At 38.4% G+C, this 22,854-nt stretch overlaps 1 protein-coding gene across 1 annotated transcript in view; it reads right to left on the bottom strand.

Moving 5' to 3' along the window:
* Positions 1-11,982: 11,982 nt before the first annotated feature.
* EIF3H (eukaryotic translation initiation factor 3 subunit H) overlaps positions 11,983-22,854 on the bottom strand; it is a 112,413-nt gene continuing 101,541 nt past the window's right edge. The window contains exons 6-8 of the mRNA XM_072603242.1: positions 18,423-18,543; positions 13,937-14,069; positions 11,983-12,379 (exon numbers count right to left, since the gene is read on the bottom strand). Coding sequence (XP_072459343.1) covers positions 12,282-12,379; positions 13,937-14,069; positions 18,423-18,543 — 352 coding nt within the window. The 3' untranslated portion in view covers positions 11,983-12,281. The remainder of the gene's footprint in view (positions 12,380-13,936; positions 14,070-18,422; positions 18,544-22,854) is intronic.

Raw genomic sequence — 22,854 nt, 5'->3', positions numbered from 1 at the left:
CTCAGTGCAGGATGAATTATGTCAACAACAATCTGTCCTTTCAAACAAACAAAAGCCAAACAAAGGCCTTGCTTTGATATAAACCTAGATATACAGCTGTAAATCTGGGTGGAAATCTGGCGAATCACATATTTGAAACAGGACAAAGGCTAGTGATTGATAACAGTTCACTCTTTTCATATCCACTAACAGGAACAGATTAGAGAGATGAATGATTCTTTTAGTTGCTCAGCAGGACCTTTTCGGTGCTTAAAAAATTTAATTTTTTTCAATGAACAAAAATCTATTTTCTTGTCCTTTCCTTGCACCTCCCACCCCAATTGAAAAGAAAGAAAAAGAAAAGCAAAACCATTGTAACTAACATGAGTAGTGAAACAAAACAAATTCTCACATTAGCAATATCAAAAAAAACCCCAAAAGCCTTTTACCTCCGTCTGTACCCTGAGTCCATCACATCCGTCAGGACAGTGGAATGTTTCCTCACAAGTCCTCTGGAAATGTGCTTGGTCATTGCATGATCAAAGCTATTAAATCTTACAGTCGTTTGTCTTTATACTTCTTAGTACTTTTTGAGAGACTGTGCGCTAAAACACTGTGCTCAAGGCCAAGAAGACCAGGTTCAAATTCTGCCTCAGATACTTCCTAGCTGTGTGATCCTGGGTTAATCATTTAACCTGTATGAGCCTGGGCTTCCTCATTTGAAAAGGTGGACAAAACAGCACTGCCCTCACAGGATTAGTGTAAGACAAAGTATATTAAAATATTTTGTAAGCCTTAAAATGCTATATAAGCATGCTTTTAAAAAAAGAATCTTACTTTTAATTTATGAAATAAAACAAGCATTTCTATAATATAGTACAATAAAAAGATGATTGTACATGAAACTGCCAACCTACTACGTATAGGTTGCTATTCCTTCTAAATATACAACAAAATTATCGTGTAAATTTCCTTTTTCCCCCTTTTCCTCCCTTAACCCAGTCCCCCACCCCCCTGCCCTAGAGATGGCTACCATAATATACAAACATTTATATATATATATATATATATACACACACATATATTTGTGTGTGTACAAAATATGTAAAATCATTCTATACATACTTCTATTTATCAGTTCTTTCCCTGGATGCAGATAGTGTCTTCCTTCATATGTCCTTTATAGTTAATTTGGGTATTTATAATACTCAATAGACAAAATAACTTATTCACTCAAAGTTATTTATCAGTGTGGACCAATGTATTTAAAACCAAAATAATTCTTACTCAGTTTTTTAAAATATATTACATTTCTCAACAATTCTTAAAAACAATATTGCTGTTACTGTTACATTATAACATGCTTTAAAAAAAAATTTTAATTAAAGGAAAAGCAGCGAGGAGTTACAGTAGCCAGGGCTAATGGCAAAGAAAGTGCCTAGAGTTACCAACACAGGGTTAGTAAATCTTTACTTTGAAGCGTGCTTTAACTGAAGAGTAATGCTGATACTGCAGATGCTCTGGATACAGCTATGATTTGCATCACCGGCCTCTAATAACTTCTAAATGGAGGCCCCAAATGATTCTAACTCATTCACTAGCAAGGCCTGATCATAAAATATCTACAGCTCTGGGGAAAGTGTCATCAGTGATTTGCCACATCAGGGTTTGCTTCATCAAAATGGAAAATAACCCCTTTCCTATTCCCACCCAGCCGCCAGAAGGAGTCCTGAATTTCTGTAAGTTTATGGGCTCTACTAGAATGATTAGAACATAAGAAATACAAAATTTTCTGATCTTTATGAATTGTTTTAGTCTATGTCCATAGATATGAATGAACTGACTCCATATAAGCACTATAAATTTGGAAGGCCAAGGTGAAGGGGTTGACTGAATTTTCACACACACACTTACTTACTTATACTTACACACTTACACACTTTATATACTTATATAAATGGTTCTCCCTCCCCCAAAAAAACTTACTTTCAAGAGTAGCTCTGAAAAGCACTCCAAAATTCTTTCCAATGCTAGTTTACACTTTAATAAAACTGACATCTGCATTTCCAAAGAAATATTTCACTGTCAAAAAAGTCTAATGTAATTTGGTTTGCTTGAAATGTTTCAGACTCAGGCTGACTTTAGAATCATCAACCACTACCACTACCACCACCACCTGCTTACAATCCCAGAACCCCCTACCTTCCAGCCGAAGGCAATACAGCTGACCTCTTCCATCCACCTTCCAACAAGGCCAGCCAAAACTGTGGGGAGGCTCAAGGGAGCTGGGATCTGCCACTGATTTCCTGTTCCATCTTGAGTGAGTCACATAACACCTCTGTGCTCCAGTTGTCTGAAAACAGACACTGGCTCTAAGGGGCTTCACTGAAGAACAAAGGCTCCTTGCATGTAGGTCAGTTAAAGGACCCTGGTGTAGCCATAACCACTTTGAGAAGCAGAATGGTAGGGTTGGAGGACTTAAGGGTTCTAGTCCAGGGCATGCTAATGATTTGCTGGAAGTCCCTTGGGGCATGTCATTTGGCCTCTTCAGCCTCAATTTCCTCATCCATAAAATGATCAGGTTGGAGCAGATGACCTCCAAATTCCCTTCCAGCTCTAAATTTAAATGAATTGATGAGCTTTCTGCAAAATGTTTACCCTTCTTAATCCACCTAATTAACCTCTTGGATCTGTACTTTCCCCATCGGTCCAAACCTCTTCCAAGCAACCTATCTAAAGAGACTGTTGTAAGTGTTCCATTAAAAAGCCATGTGACTATATGCATATATCCCAAACCAAACCATTCCATTTTTGTAATCACTAATTGCCCTCAAGTGTGGGCATATGTTGTTTTATAGAGGACAAGGATACAACTATTCCAATTCCATTCCTCTCTAAAATATTTTGCTCACACTTTCTGTGACAGATGTCACCTTTGGCAGGTGAAGTAGTACGCAGAGCATGTCCACCAAACCATTACATAATTATTCACTAAATGTGAACCAGTTAACTTGTTTGCCTGTGACATAAGTACAAGGTCTTTCTTTGGACCTATTGATAGTGTATTTCTGTCACAGTATATCAGGCTGAAGTTGAAATTATCAGCTGCCCTTCCTCCCTTCATCTTATTGGAGGTTTAATTTTCCCTAATACACATGAAAGTTTTTCATTAAGCACAACATGAGTTGCCAGAATTAAAGAGAAAAAGAACTCTTTTCATTGTGATGTAACTCATGAGGTTACTGGAACATATAACTGTCTAGTTAGTGAATTTTGATTTATTAGAAGGATTCACTTATGAAAATAGAACCCTCTTATGACAAAGGGCAAATATGGAAACTAAAGAATCAATTAGAGGAAGAATAAATGAAAGGCAAGTAACAAGATAAAGATAGGGGAAAATTACCCATGGAGTTAGAAAATTAAGAACTGTGTTCAATTTACAGAGAATAAGATATCAACGCTAGAGGTCACGTGGCTCAGAAGAGAGAGGAAGAACCATTTATTGGTCAAAGGAGTCAACACTGCTAAAAACTAAACAAAACTTCTTTGCTCATGTCCACGGAGGTGGATGGAAAGAAAATGCTAGAAAAATACATGCCCTGGAAAAGGACGAATGGAAAAAAATATAACTTAATATCTGAGTGATGCCTGAATTTACTTCCTCCCTTATAATTATTGAAAACTTTGGGGTTAAAGAAAACGTTGTCCTCATTATTTGGTAGTTTTTTGACTCATATCTGACTCTTTGTGACCCCAACTGGGATTTTCTTGGAAGAGATGCTGGAGTGGTTTGACATTTCCTTCTCTAGCTCATTTTGTAGCTGAGGAAACTGAGGCTATTCTCAGCAACACAATGATCCAAGACAATCCCCAAAGGACTAATGATGAAGCATATTATCCACCTCTAAAGAATCGATATTGATTGAATATAGTCTGAAGCATGCTATTTTTCAGTTTCATTTTTTCTTTTATTTGAATCTTCTTATACAAATCCACTAATGTGGAACTATTTAACATAATTGCACGTTAAAAAAAAATCATGAAAAAAATAAATACAGTATGTCCAAAACTGATATGTCATTATCTTTTGCCCCAAAGCTTCCAACCTTCCTAACTTCTCTAGGCACCTTGCATCATTTAGGGTCAAAATCTTGATGTTATTCTTAACTCCTCACTCTCTCACCCATCACATCCAATCTGTTGCTAAGTCCTATCAACTCTACCTTCCCATATGCTCTCTTTTCCTCTAAAATGGGCAACGCCATAATAATGCCTGTCATCACCTGATTGATGCCTGACTTACAGGAAGCTGGTCTCCCTGCCTCATTTCCCCCCACTCCAGTCCATCCTCAACTCAGTTGTCAAACTGACACTCCTAAAGTGCAGATCTGACCATGGTACCCCTACCTACCTACTCAATAATTTCCAATGACTTCCATTACCTCCAAGATCACATATAAAATCCTTCATAACCTGGCCCCTTCCTATCTTTCCAATCTTCTTTACTCCACTCCACTTACAATTTGGTGACACTGACCTCCTTGTAGTTCCTTGAACAAAGATGCTATGGCCCCCAATTGATAAATGGTCAAAGGATATGAATAGGCAGTTTTCAGAGGAAGAAATTAAAGATATCTATAGTCATATGAAAAAATGCTCTAAATCACTATTGATTAGAGAGAAGCAAATCAAAACAACTCTGAGGTACCACATCACACCTATCAGATTGGCTAACATGATACAACAGGAAGATGATAAATGTTAGAGAAGATGTGGGAAAATTGAAACACTAATTCATTGTTGGTGGAGCTGTGAGCTGATCCAACTCTTCTGGAGAGCAATTGGGAACTGTGCCCAAAGGGCTGCAAAAATGTGCATACCCTTTGACCCACCAATATCGCCACTAGGACTCTATCCCCAAGAGATCATAAAAATGGAAAAGGGTCCTACATGTACAAAAATATTTATAGCAGCACTCTTTGTGGTGGCCAAAAACTGAAAATCAAGGGGATGCCCATCAATTAGGGAATGGCTGAATAAAATATGGTATATAAATGTAATGGAATACTATTGTGCTATAAGAAATGATAAACAGGAAGACTTCAAAGAGGCCTAGAAAGACTTATATGATCTGATGCTGAGCGAAAGGAGCAGAACCAGGAGAACTTTGTTTATAGCAACAACCATAGTGTGCAAGAGTTTTTTCTGGTAGACGTGGAACTTCATTGCAATACAAAGACTTAAAAAAACTCCCAAAGGTCTTTTAAGGCAAAATGCCTTCCACACCCAGAGAAAGAACTTTGAAAGTCAATCGCAGAATGTAGCAGATCATTTTCTTTTCTATTATGTTTTGGTTTGTTACATGATTTCTCCCATTCATTTTAATTCTTCTCCACAACAAGACTATAGTGAAAATGTATTTAACAGGAATGTACGTATAGAACCTATATAAAATTGTGTGTCATCTTGGGGAAGGGGGGGGAGGTAGGGGAGAAGGAGGGGAAAAAATCTAAGCAATATGGTAGTGATTGTAGAACACTGAAAATAAATAAAATTAATTTAAAAAATAAAATATGTATATTAAAAAAAAAAAAAAGATGCTATGGCACAGTGGATAGAGTGCTGGATCTAGAGTCAGGAAGCCTCAGACATTTTCTAGCTGCGTGAACTTAGGCAAATCATTTAACCTTGTTTGCCTCAGCTTCCTCATCTTGCCAAATGAGTCGGAGGAGGAAATGGCAAATACTCTAGTACCTTTGCCAAGAAAACCCCAAATGGGGTCACAAAGAGTCCAATGACTGAAAATGCCGAACAGCAAAGAGGGAGAGGGAACAAGAAGAGAAAAGAGAACAATTTATTCGGGACAATTTTTTCTCACCTGTTAAGGTAACACATGACTAAATCCTTCCCAGTATGTTCTGGAAAGTTTTGAAACTTTTGACTTCTTCCACATGCAAACTCCAGTTATGAATGTGCTTGTCTCCTAAAATAAAATAATAAAATAATGCCATTCACCCACCAGTTTGGAACACAAATTTGGCATATTTTCACTGCTCTAACTAACCTAAATCAGTCCAGTCTTATGGAGAAAGCCCTGGCTCAGAAGTTAAGGCTTCTGAGTTAATCTCTTCTCTAATGCTTGCTATCTGTGTGACCTTAGGCAAGTCCCTTAATCTACCTGGAGCTATTTTCTTACCCATAAATTTTGCAGGTTGGACTAGATGTCCTTAATTTCCTTCAAGATCTAGTCCTTTGATCCTTGCTAAGCAATGAAGTTACAAACTGGTGTGGGTCAGTGCATTCCTCTATTACTGAGCATACCTACTCCATACTCTCCCATTCTATCTAGAAATACCTTTTTATTTACTGCTCCCTCTTTCTTTCCCCCAACTGCAAATTTTCTTCAGTGGTTATATGGACATATTCTGTCTTTGGATGATTATAATGGTAAGTGAAATGGGAAGATCTTTCCCATCCATTAATAGGCCCATGTGACCTGCCTGGGAGTTAGCTGAACAGGTGGAGCAGGAAGGGAGTGATGGCAGTCAGAGCCTGGAGAGAGCAGACAGCCACTAGCGTGAGAGAGCTTGTCTGTGATTTTGTTGAAGGAAGCCTGTTTGTGATTTAAGGGAGTTGGTTTGTGGGAAGCCTGACAGAGGGAAGGCTTGGGGAGGTAATGTCCCCTGGATTGTTATTGGGTATATTTGTTTTTATGATGGATTTGGCTTTCTGATGTTGGGATTCGGCTTTCTGGTGTTTGAATGTTTTGGTTCTGGCTTCCATGTGGAGAGTCTGTTCTATTTTGTGATTCAGAACTATGCTGGCACATTCATAACTGCCATAAGCACTGTGAATATCGCATTGATGATACAATGGCACAGTGAATTTCAAAATATTCATGTGCAATACAGAATGAAGAAAGCATAAAAATCCTAGCATGGAGTAGAGCTAAAAAAAAGGGAGAGGGGTTCAAACACAAAACTATGTTGTTACATAGAAAAGGGCTAATTATTCTACATTAAATTCAAGCTTAACCGAATCAAAAGATTTTCCCAAAGGGAGTTATGCTCCCTGTACCGAAGTACAAATGCCAGTGTAGTTCAAAAGTCAAAACTGAAATAGGCTTATAAAAAAGCATGGTATCAAGACACCTTAAGGAAAAGCTAATCTGTCAAAAGCCATAAAGAAAAAAAAAGGTTTTAAAGCACTAAAAACTAAGGAAATGTAAATCAAAACAACTCTGAGATTACTTCACAAAATCACCAGATATGTAAAGCTGACCAAAAAATTAACAAATGTTGGAGGAACTGTGGGAAAATAGACATTAATATACACTTATTGGTAAAGCTGCGAATGGTCCAGCCATTTTGAAAAAGCAAGTCGTTAAATTGTGCATATCCTTGACCCAGTTATACCACTAAAAAGAATAACCCAGGGATCAAAGAGGAAAAGTAATCTATACGTATAAAAATATTTATAATAGATCTTCTTGTAGTAACAAATAACTGGAAACTAAAGGCATGCTCATCAATTAGGAAAAGGCTGAAGAAATTATGGTATATAATTGTTATGGAATACTACTGTTCCTATAAAAAATGATGAAAGGGATGGTTGCAGAAAAACCTGGGAAGACTTAAATGAACTGATAAACCAGGAGAACAATTTATAACAATCATATTTTAAAAACAAACAACTTTAAAAGACTTAAGAACTTTGATCAACTCAATGACTAACCATTACTCCAGAAGAAAAATAATGCCATTATAGAATGGTAATGGAATCTGAAGGGGAATACCTCTTTATTTTTAAAATGGCTAATGCGGGGGGAGGGAGTGGGAGAAAATTTAAGATTTGTGGAAGTGATTGTTGAAAACTGTAAATAAATAAATTTTTTAAAAAAACAATTTACTGAGGGGAAAAAAATGGCTCATGTGGTAAAAAGATAATTCTGAGCAACACAACAGCCAGCTAGGATTCCAGGTGAAACATGCTATATGTAACTCTTCAGAGAGGTGAGACAAATGAAAAGTCCTAGACAGTTATTGAGTAATTAATCAATTTACTGATTAGACTAGCAAATAATAAATTGGTGATCAGGGTCTCTCTGGTGTAACCAAAGACCACACACCGAGGTTGTTGAATGTTTAAATACCTTTGGAAAAGGTGAGTGGGGGTTCATGGGGGAAGTGGGGGGGAGGGGGGTAAAGAGTGTCCCTGGGGGTGAAAATCAACTCTGATTGGTTAACAATTTATGAGTTGGGCAAAAAGGCTTCAGCTCCTTGCTGAGAATGTGGCTGACTAGATGAGACTCAGCTGCCTCCAGCTATCTGGACAAAGGAATCCATCTCCACCCAGACCACTCCCACCTCTGGCAATTGGTTGCTTGGTTGTTGTCCTTCCTGTTCGAAGAGGATCAAAATGACATCACCATGATAAAGTGAAATTTCAGTGTGTCTGACTGTGGCTGATCAGACCAATACGAGCCCGAAATGCTCTACCACAGGTTGAGCACAGATAGTCTGTATGAATATTTGGGGGAGGATACTTCAAATTTGGGCATCCTGCTTACTTTGTGCTATCTCAATTCTGCATTGCTCATAGAGCATAGCATCTTTTCTTATGTGGGTATGCCATGCTTAGCAGTCCTATACCAGTGTCTCCCATGTTGCACGGTCAAATCCAAAGTTCTTGAGAGAGACCTTGAGAGTGGTCTTGTATTGCTCCTTCTGGCCACCATGTGATCGCCTGCCCCATGTGACTTCTCCATAAAATAGTCTTTTTGGCAAACGTACATTTTGCAATCGAACAATATGGCCAGCCCATTGGAGTTGCGCTCTCTGGAGCATAGTTTGAATACTTGGCAGTTCAGCTCGAGCAAGGACTTCAGTGTCTGGTACTTTATCCTGCCAGGTGATCCTCAGAATCTTCCTAAGACAGTTCAAATGGAAGCAATTCAGTTTCCTGACATGGTACTGGTAGACTGTTCATGTTTTGCAAGCATATAACAATGAGGTCAGCACAATGGCTCTGTAGACTTTCAGTTTGGTATTCAGTCTAATACTTCTTCTCTCCCAAAGTTTTCTTTGGAGCTTCCCAAACACTGAGTTAGCTCTGGCAATGCATCAACCTCACTGTCAATGTGTACATTCCTGGAAAGTACATTACCAAGGTAAGTGAACTTATCCACAGCATTCAAAACTTCTCCATTTGTTGTAACCAATGGCTCCATGCATGGGACCAAGCACACAGCCCTGTTTCACTCCATTGGTGACTGGGAAGGCTTTGTCCATTATCCAGAACCCGGGCAAATATGCCATTATGAAATTGATGTACAATATTGATGAACTTCTCCTGGCAACCAAATTTTGACATAATTTTCCTTAAGCCCTCACAACTAATAGTGTCAAAGGCCTTGGTCAGATCTACAAACATTGTGTACAGACCTGTGTTCTGCTCCTGGCATTTCTCCTGGAGTTGTCGGGCAGCAAACACCATATCGACTGTTCCTTGGCCCTTTCTGAAGCCACATTGGCTCTCAGGTATACAACTATCTTCCAAGTGAAGGATTAGCCTATTAAGGAGGACTCTAGCAAGAATCTTACCAGTAATGACTAAGAGAGAGACCCCCCCCCCCCCCCCCCGCCCCGTGATTGTCATATAACTGAGAGCCAGGTGAAAGATCAGTCTATTAAGGAGGACTCTAACAAGAATTTTTCCAGCAATAACTGAGAGATCTCCCTGTGACTGTTGCAGGACAATCTATTCCCTTTACCTTTATAGAGATGGACAATGAAGGCATCCTTGAACTCCTGGGGGATAACCTCTTCTTGCCATATAACCTGGAAAATTTCAGTCAGCTTTTGTATGAGCAATGGTCCCCCTACCTTGTAAATCTCATCTGGAATAGAATCAGCACCAGGTGCTTTGACACATGAAAGGAACCTAATGGCACTTGAAATCCCTTCTTCAGTTGGAAGTTCAGTTAAGGAGGGACTGACTTCAGCCTGAGGTAAATGGTCAATGGCCTTAGCATTGACTGATGACGGTCTATTGAGAACACTATGGAAGTGCTCAACCCATCCTTCTAGGATCATGCCATTATCACTAATCAATGTGGGTCCATCAGCACTGAGTAGTTGTCATGCATCACAGGTTTTTGGTCCATAAATAGCTTTCAGGGAATCCCACTTCTGACAATATAGACAAAGGGAACTACTTCCACCCAGACCACTTACATTGTTGGAAGTTGTTGAATAGGCCAGAATTCACCTAGGTTAGATTCTCTTTACCCTTTAATCAGAAATAAATTCCCCTGATTGGGTGGGGTCCTGCCTAAGATTGAGCAGAATATCTCATGGTCCACCCAGTCTTTCAGGAAAACTGTACTTTGGAAGAGGATGTAAAATAAGAAAAAAAATTCTACTAACTTACTGATAATCAACATCAATAATCAAATAGACCTTTGGGTCCCATATATACAATTGATTATTAATAAGAAAATAATCATTTTTCTTAAAATGAGACATTTTTGGGGCTACTGCTAATGTAATGTTTTAACTGTGTATATTAGCTTTTTTTTTTAATGAAGAGGTGAGAGGGAGACCATAAAATTTTAAGCAAAATAAAAATCGAAATGCAAAAACTCAGCATTTATTCCATGCTTCAATATCACCTAATATCTGGCAATTATGTCCCAGTTTCAAACCTTTCCAAGAACAGTGATTAGTTTATCCCAATTTTGTTGTGATAATATTTTGAGCAGTGCTGAGGTGTTTTTAGGAATCCGTGAAGTATTTTTATTTAAGAATCTGGTTTATCATTTCACCTTTTTATTTATATATTGCCTTATCTGGACAATATAAAATTACTAAATATAAAAATGCCAAAACATATCCCATCCTTTTTTTAAAGTAACTATTAGTTTTCCTAAGACTTATGTACTTCCCCAGCGTAACATATTAGTCGTACCTGCCATTCTCATTTTTAAAAACTTTCAGTAAAATGATTCATTAAAACTGGTACTCATTTTAAAGGCTTTTGTTCTGTTTTGATTTCGACCTGAAGAAACTGAAAATATTTGCAGGTGAATCACATGGCATGTATTAGTAGAACTGTCTTTAGAGTATCAGTCACTTGAATTTTGAACACAAGAAGAAAATGTTTATACTAGACGCTATTCTGAGATTTCATTTTTATAGTTTTCATACATAAAGTACAATGTAAAGAATACTTGATTTGGAGTCTAACAGACTGGCCAATTCTACCAATTCTACTTGTGTGACTTTGGTCCAGTTTCCACATCAACAAAATGAAGGTGTCTGGGCTAGAAAACCTCTAAGGACTCTTTCTCTTCTAGTAGATCTTTGATTCTGTGATAATCCCTAGTTATTCAAAAACACTTTAATCTTTCACTAGAAAGGTACACATTTATTACTATAGGTTTCTGAGTAGCCTATAGGCTAATTTCTCATGTATTCTGACCTTAACAGGAAAGAAGATTTAATGCCATATGTAGAAGTTTGGTAAAATTGCTATCACTATGACTACCTTCAATTTGGGGTTGATATGTCAGAGTGCATATCAGTTATACACCATATAACAATTCCATGTCCACTATCCCCAAAAGATCAAAAACTACAGCACCGAACATTTATTTCACTATTCATGACCTCCTGAAATTTCTGTAAGGCTTAGTGTTTGCGGACACAGTGGTATGCAATTCCATGAGCTTTCATTGGTGACCAACCACCGCAAGGTTCACTGAATTAGAATATGGGGTCTCTTTTTGAGGTTAGAAGATCTGGGGTTAAGGAGCCTCACCATGAATTACAAGACAAACTTTTTGCCTCCAAAGCCAGAACGGTAGACTGATAGCAATTAAATGTTATATATATAACATTAAGGGAAGTGTTCCACGGTCAGGTTTGGGGCTAACAGAGTTGAAGTGTTGTGACTAAAATGCAGTGCTTTGAGATTAAGAACTGAACTCAGGCTATGAGGTCAGAGAAAGCAGGGAAACTTTTATTCACTGTTTTGTACATGCATTCAAGACAGGGAGCAACTCAGTTGCAGATCAAAGGACCACATCAGAAAACAGTAAGAATATTAAAAACAAATTTTATTTTTTTCATAAGAACAATTTTACTGCCAAAGTGAGTCAATGATATCAAATGAGTACTGTCATTTTCATTAAGAAAATTCTATTTCTTGGAAGGGCTGTCCGCAGGTGACCTCAGAGTATGTATCAGCACCTTTATCTGGAAACAATTATCAGACGAGAAGTCATGGGTTTTCTCTTTCTAGTTGTTGTATTCTTGGAGAGCCTGAGCCATGAAGAGTTTGCCCAAGTTCTGTGCAGTGAACTCTTTGATATTTTGGCAGTAAGTATTAATTTGGCCTGTCAATGAAGGAGAGAAATAAAAGTGCCATGAGCTGTATGAAGTGAAGGAAATAAACACCTGCCACAATAAGAAAATTAGAATGAAAGAACCAGTTTTATCAGTTATGACGCTTATAACAAAATACTCTGTTTTTTAAAAAAAACGGTACAAAAGAATATCAGTCACAGAACTTGAGAGCTTGGAAAGGACCTTGGCAACGAGCTCGTTCAACTGATAAACTAAAAGAATCCCCAAGATCACATATTCAACTATCTAGCTTCTGCTTGAAAACCTCCAAGAAAAAAAGATCATGACACTTCTAAAAGTACATCACTCTGCTTTTTTACAACTCTAATTGTTGTTCCTAACATCAAGGCTAAATATATTTAAAAACAAATTCAAATTTTAGTCAAAATACTTCCACTATATAGTGTTACCAAAAGAAAGGAAAATTACTGCTAAAAAAGTTGTCAACAAACTTTAGTATCACCAATCAAAGTTTGCTGACTATTCAGGAATATGGCTGGGACTATTCTAACCCTAATGGACAAACAGCACTTGTCCATTCTGGTCCAAATATTGGATTACTAAGACTTCACATAAATATAATGAGTACAACACAAAAATTCTAGTCCTTCTTAAGTACATAATTCTACAGTTTATTTTGATTTCTAGAATTCACTAGAAATACTATATGTATCTAAATCACAGGGTAATCAATTTATGAGATTTATACTCAATTTGTGAGCAATTATATACAAGATTATTTTATGACTTTCCATCTTTTGCACACTATGAAATACAGTGCTATGTCATTTGAATGGAAACTCTGAAAGTACTTTCTGTGGGCGTTATGAATTTCCCACAGATAAAAGACATACTGATTCAAACCACGCCCTAATCAAATTTTTATGAAGTCATTACAATGAAGTAAAAACCTTAAGTGATTTATTTTACATTAATATATTAGTAGATCAAGTTTATATTCCATTACTTAAAGGGTGAAAGAGTTAATTGTCTTAAAGGCAAACCAGTCAAGAATTATATTCTTTAGCCCCAATTTAAGTCCACATTAAGAGAATGGTACTTATTGCCACATGTTTAAGAGGAAGAAAAGTATGAACATGTTTCTCATTAGAGTATAATTGTTTTCTTGCTAAATCTGAAAGAGGCCTCACATAAAACCATGAAATTGTAAAGAATTTACAAATGCAATGATGCCTTATTTAAAATGTTTAAGTTTAGATGTATTCTGAGAAAGCATTACTGAAAGGATTGATATGTACGGCTGAAATAAAACTGTTTCACCTTAAAAGAATTCTGGGACTTCAGAAAGAGGAATAAACTTGATTCATTATCATTTTTTTAAAAGACTCATAAAATTTATTTATCCAGTGTTAAAGTATTAGTATAATGCAAAGTAATTCATTACCACATATCCTTCGTAATTAGTTTTTATTTCTCCTCAACCAATTTATGTTTTTTTTTCCCTTTCTCCATTTTTCTTTTCTTATATTTTCTATAAATGGAAGTGAGAGGAACTATAAAATGGTTGACTCAGAAAGAGATAATACCTGCAATAAGGAGTGAATCCATCCTAGCGGGAGGCTGAGGAGGTTTAAAGAGTTTGGACATGTCCTCTTCAGGGAGAGGAGGTTCTCCTCTGCTCTGGCGCTGTAGATTCTCCTGCTGACGGCGTTGCTGATACTGGAAGTGAGAGGAAAACCATGTTTGCATTATCAGTCAAATAAGCCACCAGGCTTGAGGAAAAATGGCCTCCACAATTTACACAAGAGGCAATGACTCTTCAGTCTCTGAATTCTCCCCTTCCCCCAATAACCTACCACATTCCTTCCCCCACTTTCTTAATCATTTTAAGGCTTTCATTTCTAGTCCTAGTTCTATACTGACTACAGAACCCTGGTAAAACTGTAAAAACATGAAGAAAAATGTCCCTTCACCTGACAGGTGTTCTTCAAGAGCTGAAAATTATTTTAAAGAATTTTGTCAGTGTGAAGTACAGCATATAAGCGAAATCATTTTAACAGAAAAAGACAGTAACAGCATGGGGTCAAAAGGACATGTGTTTATGTTAGGCTACATGATCTCTAAGACCTTTCTGGTCACAAAGAGGCTGAGTTATGACGAACTGGAAAAAGCAGAAAAAAATTATGCCCAAAATGAAAAATGAGAGGGAAAAACTTCAATGTTACATAGTAATTTTTATATAAAATACAATCAGATTTTTTAACAGGAGGCAAGAGGCTTGATACTGAAATGGGGCAAAAAGGGAAAAATGTATGACAACTTCAGTCCTTAAAGAACTACCTGACAGGCTACAACTATTCCTGAAGGACCAAAGGAATTGGATGCAGAACCATTTATCCTAAGTGAACCCTAAACTAGGTACCTAGACCTCTTAAAGTTCTTTGAATATACTATTGTCTATGATTTTATGATAAAACAAGAAGAAACTGCAAGAGCAGCCTAATTACAAGCCAGAAAACAACTTCTGAAAGACTGAATTACTTAATCAAAGAAAGGAATTTTGACAGTCCTTTAAATATCAAGTTATCGTCAATTCACAAAATCTGGAGTCATCTCAGCAATCTTTGATATTGCTCAATGTAATGGTAATTTAAATGGGAAGATCTTTCCCATTCATTAATAGGTCCATGTGACCTGCCTGGGTCACATGGAGCCTACGGTGGGACGAGTTTGCTGAGTGGGTGGAAAAGGAAGAGGACAAGCTAGAACAGAGCTGAGGGGAAATTGGTGAGAGAGCAGTCAAAACTGAAGGATGAAGGTAAACCCGCAACTGGCTGTGAGTGAGGGAAGGGCACTTTGTTTAAGGGACCTGGTTTGTGGGAAGCCTAACAGAGGAGAAGGCTTGTGGGTAGTGTTGCCCTGTGCATTATTATTGTGTATAGATGTTTCTGTTATTACGATGCATTTGGCTTTCTGGTGTCTGAATAAATGTTTTGGTTCTGTCTTCCATGTGGAGAGTCCGTTATATTTCACGATTCAGAACTGTGCCAGGATATTCATGGCCACCATAGGCGCTGTGAATATCACACTGCTGCTACACACTCAAGGAGAAAAATCATCCATAAAGTGTAAAGATGATTTGTGTTCTCAAAAGCTCTAAGCTCTGGAAGTGGCTACCAAACTGGCTATGAGTTCTAGAGAAAGGGTCCAGTGATAGGTACTGTAGGCTGCTTCAAGAAATAGCCTAAATTCAGACTCACTTGTAATGAGGGTTCCAACAGGCTAATGCAGTTTTTGATACAATTCACAAAGACCATTTACTAAAATACAGAAGCACTGTAATCTCAATCTGTGGGAGAAATACACCAATAAAACTGCAAACTCTTGGAGAAAAAAATGGATAGTTATTAATGACTAAAATCAGGTAGTACTCTGACATTTATCAAAAACAAAAGGCTCAACTCCCTCAAGCAGAGGCTGATGAAGTTACATTACATTACAGAAAGGAAAAGCAAGAGGTCAGAAGGCTCAAGTGCTCCTGGTAAATGTGGTTAAAACCAAGCACTAAATGTTGAAGACACAGATTATTTATGAAAACTATATTCAGGGCTGACTTACAGAAATAATAAGAAGATGTAAGAACATATATTAATAAACTCTTGGAACTTGAGAATTTGGGTATATTATTTAACCACTTCACTGCTTTCTTGACACTTCCAAAGGAAGCTCAAATTCACTTCATAGGAAGTTCTGGTAAAATGATTAAATCAAATTTACCTTTCAGTGAATGTATAGGAATAATTTAAATCAGGTACAGATCCAACAATATTTTCAGGCTAAGAACTGTATCAACAAAGATGTCCATGTAAAAACTCTGTCACAGTTTTAGAACTGTTCATAAAAAAGTATTATTGGTAAGACCTACAACTTCTATACTGAACCTAGAAATACAGGTCTTCCCTTCCAGTGCTACCACTTGAGATGTTTTCCCCCTTCCTCTCACTTTCCCTGTGATCAACTCAGCTCCCCAATTAAGCCTTCTCTGAAATGTAGCTCAAACCAGAGCGAATTTAGAGTAGAATGGTCAGGAAAACATAATACTTCCTGCTACCTTAACATTGCCACCACTATTGTTTACTTATTCCATTCTCCCTTTACATAAAAGATTTTCATTGATATATTTTTCTTTCTATGTGGCCTACATTTCCATTTCCCCATATCCCTCCCTCTGCCCACCCAAAGACTCATCTTTTGTAACAATGAATATTTTTAGAGAAAAAAATGGGTAAAATCAATCAATGCATTTCCCCCCAAATCTGATATTATACAGTGTCCCACACTTAAAGAACTCCCATCACTATAAAGGAGTATATGTTGGGGGCGGGGAGGGGGGTGAAAGTGTGTCTCTAAGGGAAAAGGGAATTTTATTTCTTTTCTTTAAGACCAAGCTTGTTCTTTATAATTTTGTGTTATTCAGTTTTAATTGTTTGTGGTGGTTCAAGTCATTGAGTACATACTGTTTTTCTGGATCTGCTTACTTCACTTTGTATCAGTTCACGTAAATCTGTCTATGTATTCTACATTCTATGTATTTATTATGTTCTTTGTTTCCTAAGGCATATTAATGTTCTACTTTACTTACTTGCCACAATTTGTTCAGTCCATTTAATGGGCATCTACTTTGTTTCCAATTATTTGCTACAACCAAAAATACCATTATATGTATTTTGGCATAGGTAGGACCTTTTTTTGGCCAACAGCCTTCTTGGGTTACAGATCTAGAAGAAGTCTCTGGGTCAAAGGGTATAGTCCCATTCTCCATAATACCAATCCCACAACCTCCAGAAGCCTAGTCTTGGTCTTCATTCTAAAACTTCTGAATCTAACCTCTGAGAGACTATGAAATCTAGAGAAGCCTGAGAATGTTTTCTGAAATACAGATGGGGGAGAGGATACCTTTTAGAAGACTTCAAAAACACTGTGGATATGACTTATTCCACAAAAACCAAGAAGTGAGATATATTACAATGGTCAGAAGCAACATGAAACAGAGGTAGCAATAGAAATGGACCAGTTCTTAGGGCCTAGGAAGACTTATGTCCAGGGACCTTGGTGTGAGCAGTACTCCCTCTATTATAATCCGTTTCTTGCCTTAAGATAAGATAAGGAGGTAAATTAGAGAAGTCCTGTATGTGAGGCATATTATGGACATTTATAGCCTGAAATGAAAATGTAATCATCTTTTAACAATGTATGAATGGGTGGAAATATATCTTGAATTACTAAAAACTGATTTATCAAAAAGTAACGAGAAAAAAACCACCTTACTATGGAAAGAGTAGGGTGTTGGATGGGATGTGCGGAATTGCTTAAAAATCAACTCAGTTTAAAGTACTTTCAAAGATATATTGTGATTTGAAATCATCTTATCTAAAAATCAAATGCTCAGAATCTTTGATAGGAATGTAGTACAAAACAATTTTCTAGTAACTGCAAAAAGTATGTGTGGCCTTCAGGTGATACTACTAACACAAAGGTTAAATATCCTTTCTATGTATACGTGTATAAGAAAACATTCAGGCAATTTTCTTTCTCCCTCTCTGCATTATATCTTCCACTTCACAGTGGCTGGCTTATTGTTTCCTAACAAAGTTGCTTGTTCTTAATCATAATTGCTTTGTTTTTTAAATGAAGTAAAGACTTGGGAACTATGCTACTATGAGCCACTACTAAAACAATTACAGTTAGTAATGACATGAGGTGTGAAACTCTGGAAATTCTTTTCCAAGTAAATGCATCCCTGTTACTTGCATAACTTTGGCACTGAAATCTCAGCCAAGTATGCCACCTGATGTTACCATCTCTTTTACAGGGGACAATCACTATTAACAACTGTTTGAAAATATAACATTAAAGGAAATGCTCATATACAAGCAAGCCTTATAAACTTTCAATAGCTATCAGTTCATACTCAATGCTTCCCCAAAGTAAGTTTTAATGAATGCAACCTCATGAAATGGAATATTCCAAAAATACTTGTTAGTCTTTGTTAAATCCCTCCATAATACCTACCTGATGTTTCTGCTGCTGCTGCTTACTGGTGTTTCTCATATAGGTGTTATATTTAACAATATCCTGGCTCATTTCATCCACTCTGTCCATCAATAATTGTAGGCTCTTCCCCAGATGATTACTGGAATTCAAAGCAAAACATATTTACTTATGGCATCATTATAATTTTGCATGGGGTAAAGGATAGGAGATGGGAGAAATTCTGCTGGTGATGCTAACCCTCTACTAGGGCTCAAAATCAACTGGTTCTATGGATGTTGAGAGTAAACTTCATAATTATGAAAGCACTACACAGAAAGAACTGCTATGCTATGAAAATCTTACTCAGGATCAAAAAACATTATTTTTTCTCTCTCCCTCTCCCCCCACACCACACACCAATCCAATGACTGATCAAATTAATCAAAACTACCACGAACGAAACAATCCCTACGATCAAGGAGTTTATACTTTAATGTGGAATAACACGTACACACATAATTACAGAGAGAATAAATATATAAAGAAAATGTATGCAGATGAATACAAGGTAGTTAGGGACCAAAAAACATTTTCAGGGTTTTGGTTTGGTTTGGGGTTTTTTGTTTCTTTTGGTGAGAAGGTGTGAGTGGGCAATTCTGTGAGGCACAAGTCAAAGGCAGCATATTCCAGGGATAGGGAATGGCCAGTGCAGAGGCATGCCAGGTGTGAGGAACAGAGAGAAGGCCAGCATGGATGGATCTCAGAGTGGAAGGAATGGGGAGTGATGTGCAATGATGCTGGAAAAGGTCGTTTGGAGGAGGTAAGTAAAGGGCTATAAAAGTTGAACAGGCCACTTTATATTTTATCCTAGAGGCAAAAAGGAACCACTGGAGTTTAATAGGTAGGGAAGAGGCATAAAGGAATATACACTTAAGGAAAAGCCCTTTGACAGCTTTGTGGATGATGAATTGAAAAAAGCAAAGATGTGAGGCAGGAAGACCAATTAGAATTAGAATAGTCCAGTCAAGAGGTAAAGAGAACCTGAGCTAAGGTAATAGTTCTTTAAATAGAGAGGGCATATGTGAGAAATACTGAAGGAGTAAAAATGCAATATTAAAGGAGATTATGAAGTCATAGATAACACCAAGGTTATAAACTGGGGATGCTAAAAGAATTCTGATATCTTCAACAGAAATGTTAGTGTGAAAGGAGGGTAAGCTTGGAGGAGAAAGATAATGCATTTTATTATGGACACAGGTTTGAAATATCTAACAAGTAGTTATGGAAGTGAGAATGAAGCTCAAAGCAGAAACTGGGACTGGATATAGAGATTTGTGAGTCATCTGCACACAGATGATAAATTCAATGCTTAGAAGCAGATGAGGTCACTAAAAAAGATAATACAGTGCAGCAGATCTCACAGTGCAGCCCAGGGAATCTTTCAAGTCTTCAAGGTCATACCTTTTTTATAATAATGCTAAGACAATTTAATTTTTAATACAGCAAATACATCTATATTTAGATATAACTGACAAATATAAAATCTTTCAAGTAGGGTCCTCAGTTTTTAAGAGTGTAAAGAATTCCTAAGACCAGAACGTATGAGAACTGCAGGTATAGACAGAGGGAGAAGCAAAAAGAGACCAGAACAAACTTGGAGAATGCCTATCATATTAGGGGATGTGATATGGATGATGGGGGAAAGGGAGGGAGGGAGGGAGGGAGAGAGAGAGAGGGAGAGAGAGAGAGAGAGAGAGAGAGAGAGAGAGAGAGAGAGAGAGAGAGAGAGAGAGATACTACCAGAGAACTACAGGCGTACAATGGATGGTGACTGAGGTACTCCTTGAAAGCACTTTATTGTCAGAGACTGGGGGAAAAGGAGGAAAGGGGATAATGGCAAGAGTATCTGAAATTCATTTCAAATCAGAAAAGGAAAAAAGAGAACACAGTGATTGCCCTCAACTATTTTTTGTTTTTTTTGCTTTTTCAGAAAACAGGGGGGGCGGAGCCAAGATGGGGGGGCGGAGCCAAGATGGCGGAGTAGAAAGACGCACATACACATAGCTCTGAACCCACAACCCATAGAATGGCTACAGGGAAGTAACTCACGGCGAATTCCGCACCCAGAGGCCACGAAACATTGGAGCGAGGGAGATTTCTGTTCCAGAGAGACCTGCAAACCTCTCGCGGGGGGGGTCCTTCGCACTGCGGACTGGGCGCCGGGACTGGGAGCTGAGTGCAGCCCTGCCGCGGCCGCGCCACCGAGAGGAAAAGATCCGAGCAGGCTTCACAGACAGGATCTCCAGCGGCCACGCGGGTCCCCCCACCCACAGAGGGATCTGCAAACCTCTCGCAAAAGGTCCGTCGCGCTGCAGACGCAAAACCCAGCCCAGACCTGCTGCGGCCACGGCTGCGGCACCGAGAGAAACAGATCCGAGCAGGCTTCAGGGACGGGATCTCCAGCGGCCGCACAAGTCCCTCCACCCACAGGTGACAGGGGTGGGTGAGAGAGTCTCTTTGGCGGGTCGAGAGGGGAGTGGGGTGCCCCCATAATTCAGGCCCCCCCCGGGAGGTAGAAGCTGAGAGGCAGCTGCAGACAGGGGCTCCCCAAGCGGGCGGGAGCCTGAATCCATTGCGGAAGGTCTGTGCATAAACCCCCTGAGGGAACTGAGCCTGAGAGGTGGCCCTGCCCCGACCTCAGCACCAGAACATAATCTCATACTGAATAGCAGCCCTGCCCCCGCCAAAAGCCCTGAGGCTGGAAGCAGCATTTGAATCTCAGACCACAAACACGGGCTGGGAGGATCAGGAGGTGAGGTGGGTGTGAGGAAAATATTCAGAGGTCAAGTCACTGGCTGGGAAAATGCCCAGAAAAGGGAAAAGAAATAAGACTATAGAAGGTTACTTTCTTGGCGAACAGGCATTTCCTCCCTTCCTTTCTGATGAGGAAGAACAATGCTTACCATCAGGCAAAGACACAGAAATCAAGGCTTCTGTGTCCCAGCCCACCCAATGGGCTCAGGCCATGGAAGAGCTCAAAAAGAATTTTGAAAATCAAGTTAGAGAGGTGGAGGAAAAGCTGGGAAGAGAAATGAGAGACATGAAAGTCAAAGCATGAACAGCAGATCAGCTCCCTGCTAAGGGAGACCCAAAAAAACGTTGAAGAAATTAACACCTTGAAAACTAGCCTAACTCAATTGGCAAAAGAGGTTCAAAAAGCCAATGAGGAGAAGAATGCTTTCAAAAGCAGAATTAGCCAAATGGAAAAGGAGATTCAAAAGCTCACTGAAGAAAATAGTTCTTTCAAAATTAGAATGGCACAGATGGAGGCTAATGACTTTATGCAAAACCAAGAAATCACAGAACAAAGAGAGAAGAATGGAAAAATGGAAGATAATGTGAAATATCTCATTGGAAAAACAACAGACCTGGAAAATAGATCCAGGAGAGACAATTTAAAAATTATGGGACTACCTGAAAGCCATGATCAAAAGAAGAGCCTAGACATCATCTTTCATGAAATTATCAAGGAAAACTGCCCTGAGATTCTAGAACCAGAGGGCAAAATAAATATTCAAGGAATCCACAGAACACCGCCTGAAAGAGATCCAAAAAGAGAAACTCCTAGGAACATTGTGGCCAAATTCCAGAGTTCCCAGGTCAAGGAGAAAATACTGCAGGCAGCTAGAAAGAAACAATTCAAGTATTGTGGAAATACAATCAGGATAACACAAGATCTAGCAGCCTCTACATTAAGGGATCGAAGGGCATGGAACAGTATATTCCAGAAGTCAAAGGAACTAGGACTAAAACCAAGAATCACCTACCCAGCAAAACTGACTATAATACTTCAGGGGAAAAAATGGTCTTTCAATGAAATAGAGGATTTTCAAGTATTCTTGATGAAAAGACCAGAGCTGAAAAGAAAATTTGACTTTCAAACACAAGAATGAAGAGAACCATGAAAAGGTGAACAGCAAAGTGAAGTCATAAGGGACTTACTAAAGCTGAACTGTTTACATTCCTACATGGAAAGACAATATTTGTAACTCTTGAAACATTTCAGTATCTGGGTACTGGGTGGGATTACACATGCACACACGCTCACATACACAGAGACAGAGTGCACAGAGTGAATTGAATAGGATGGGATCATATCTTTAAAACAAAATGAAATCAAGCAGTGAGAGAGAAATATATTGGGAAGAGAAAGAGAGAAATTGAATGGGGCAAATTATCTCTCATAAAAGAGGCAATCAAAAGACTCATTAGTGGAGGGATAAAGAGGGGAGGTGAGAGAAAAACATGAAGTCTACTCTCATCACATTCCACTAAAGAAAAGAATAAAGTGCACACTCATTTTGGTAGGAAAACCTATCTCACAATACAGGAAAGTGGGGGATAAGGGGACAAGCAGGGTGGGGGGGATGATAGAAGGGAGGGCATGAGGAGGAGAGTGCAATTCGAGGTC

Source organism: Notamacropus eugenii, chromosome 4 (genome assembly GCF_028372415.1).
Source record: "Notamacropus eugenii isolate mMacEug1 chromosome 4, mMacEug1.pri_v2, whole genome shotgun sequence".
Taxonomy (NCBI): Eukaryota; Metazoa; Chordata; class Mammalia; order Diprotodontia; family Macropodidae; genus Notamacropus; species Notamacropus eugenii.
The sequence above is the reverse complement of the archived record's forward strand: the minus strand, read 5'-3'. Positions and strand labels throughout refer to the sequence as shown.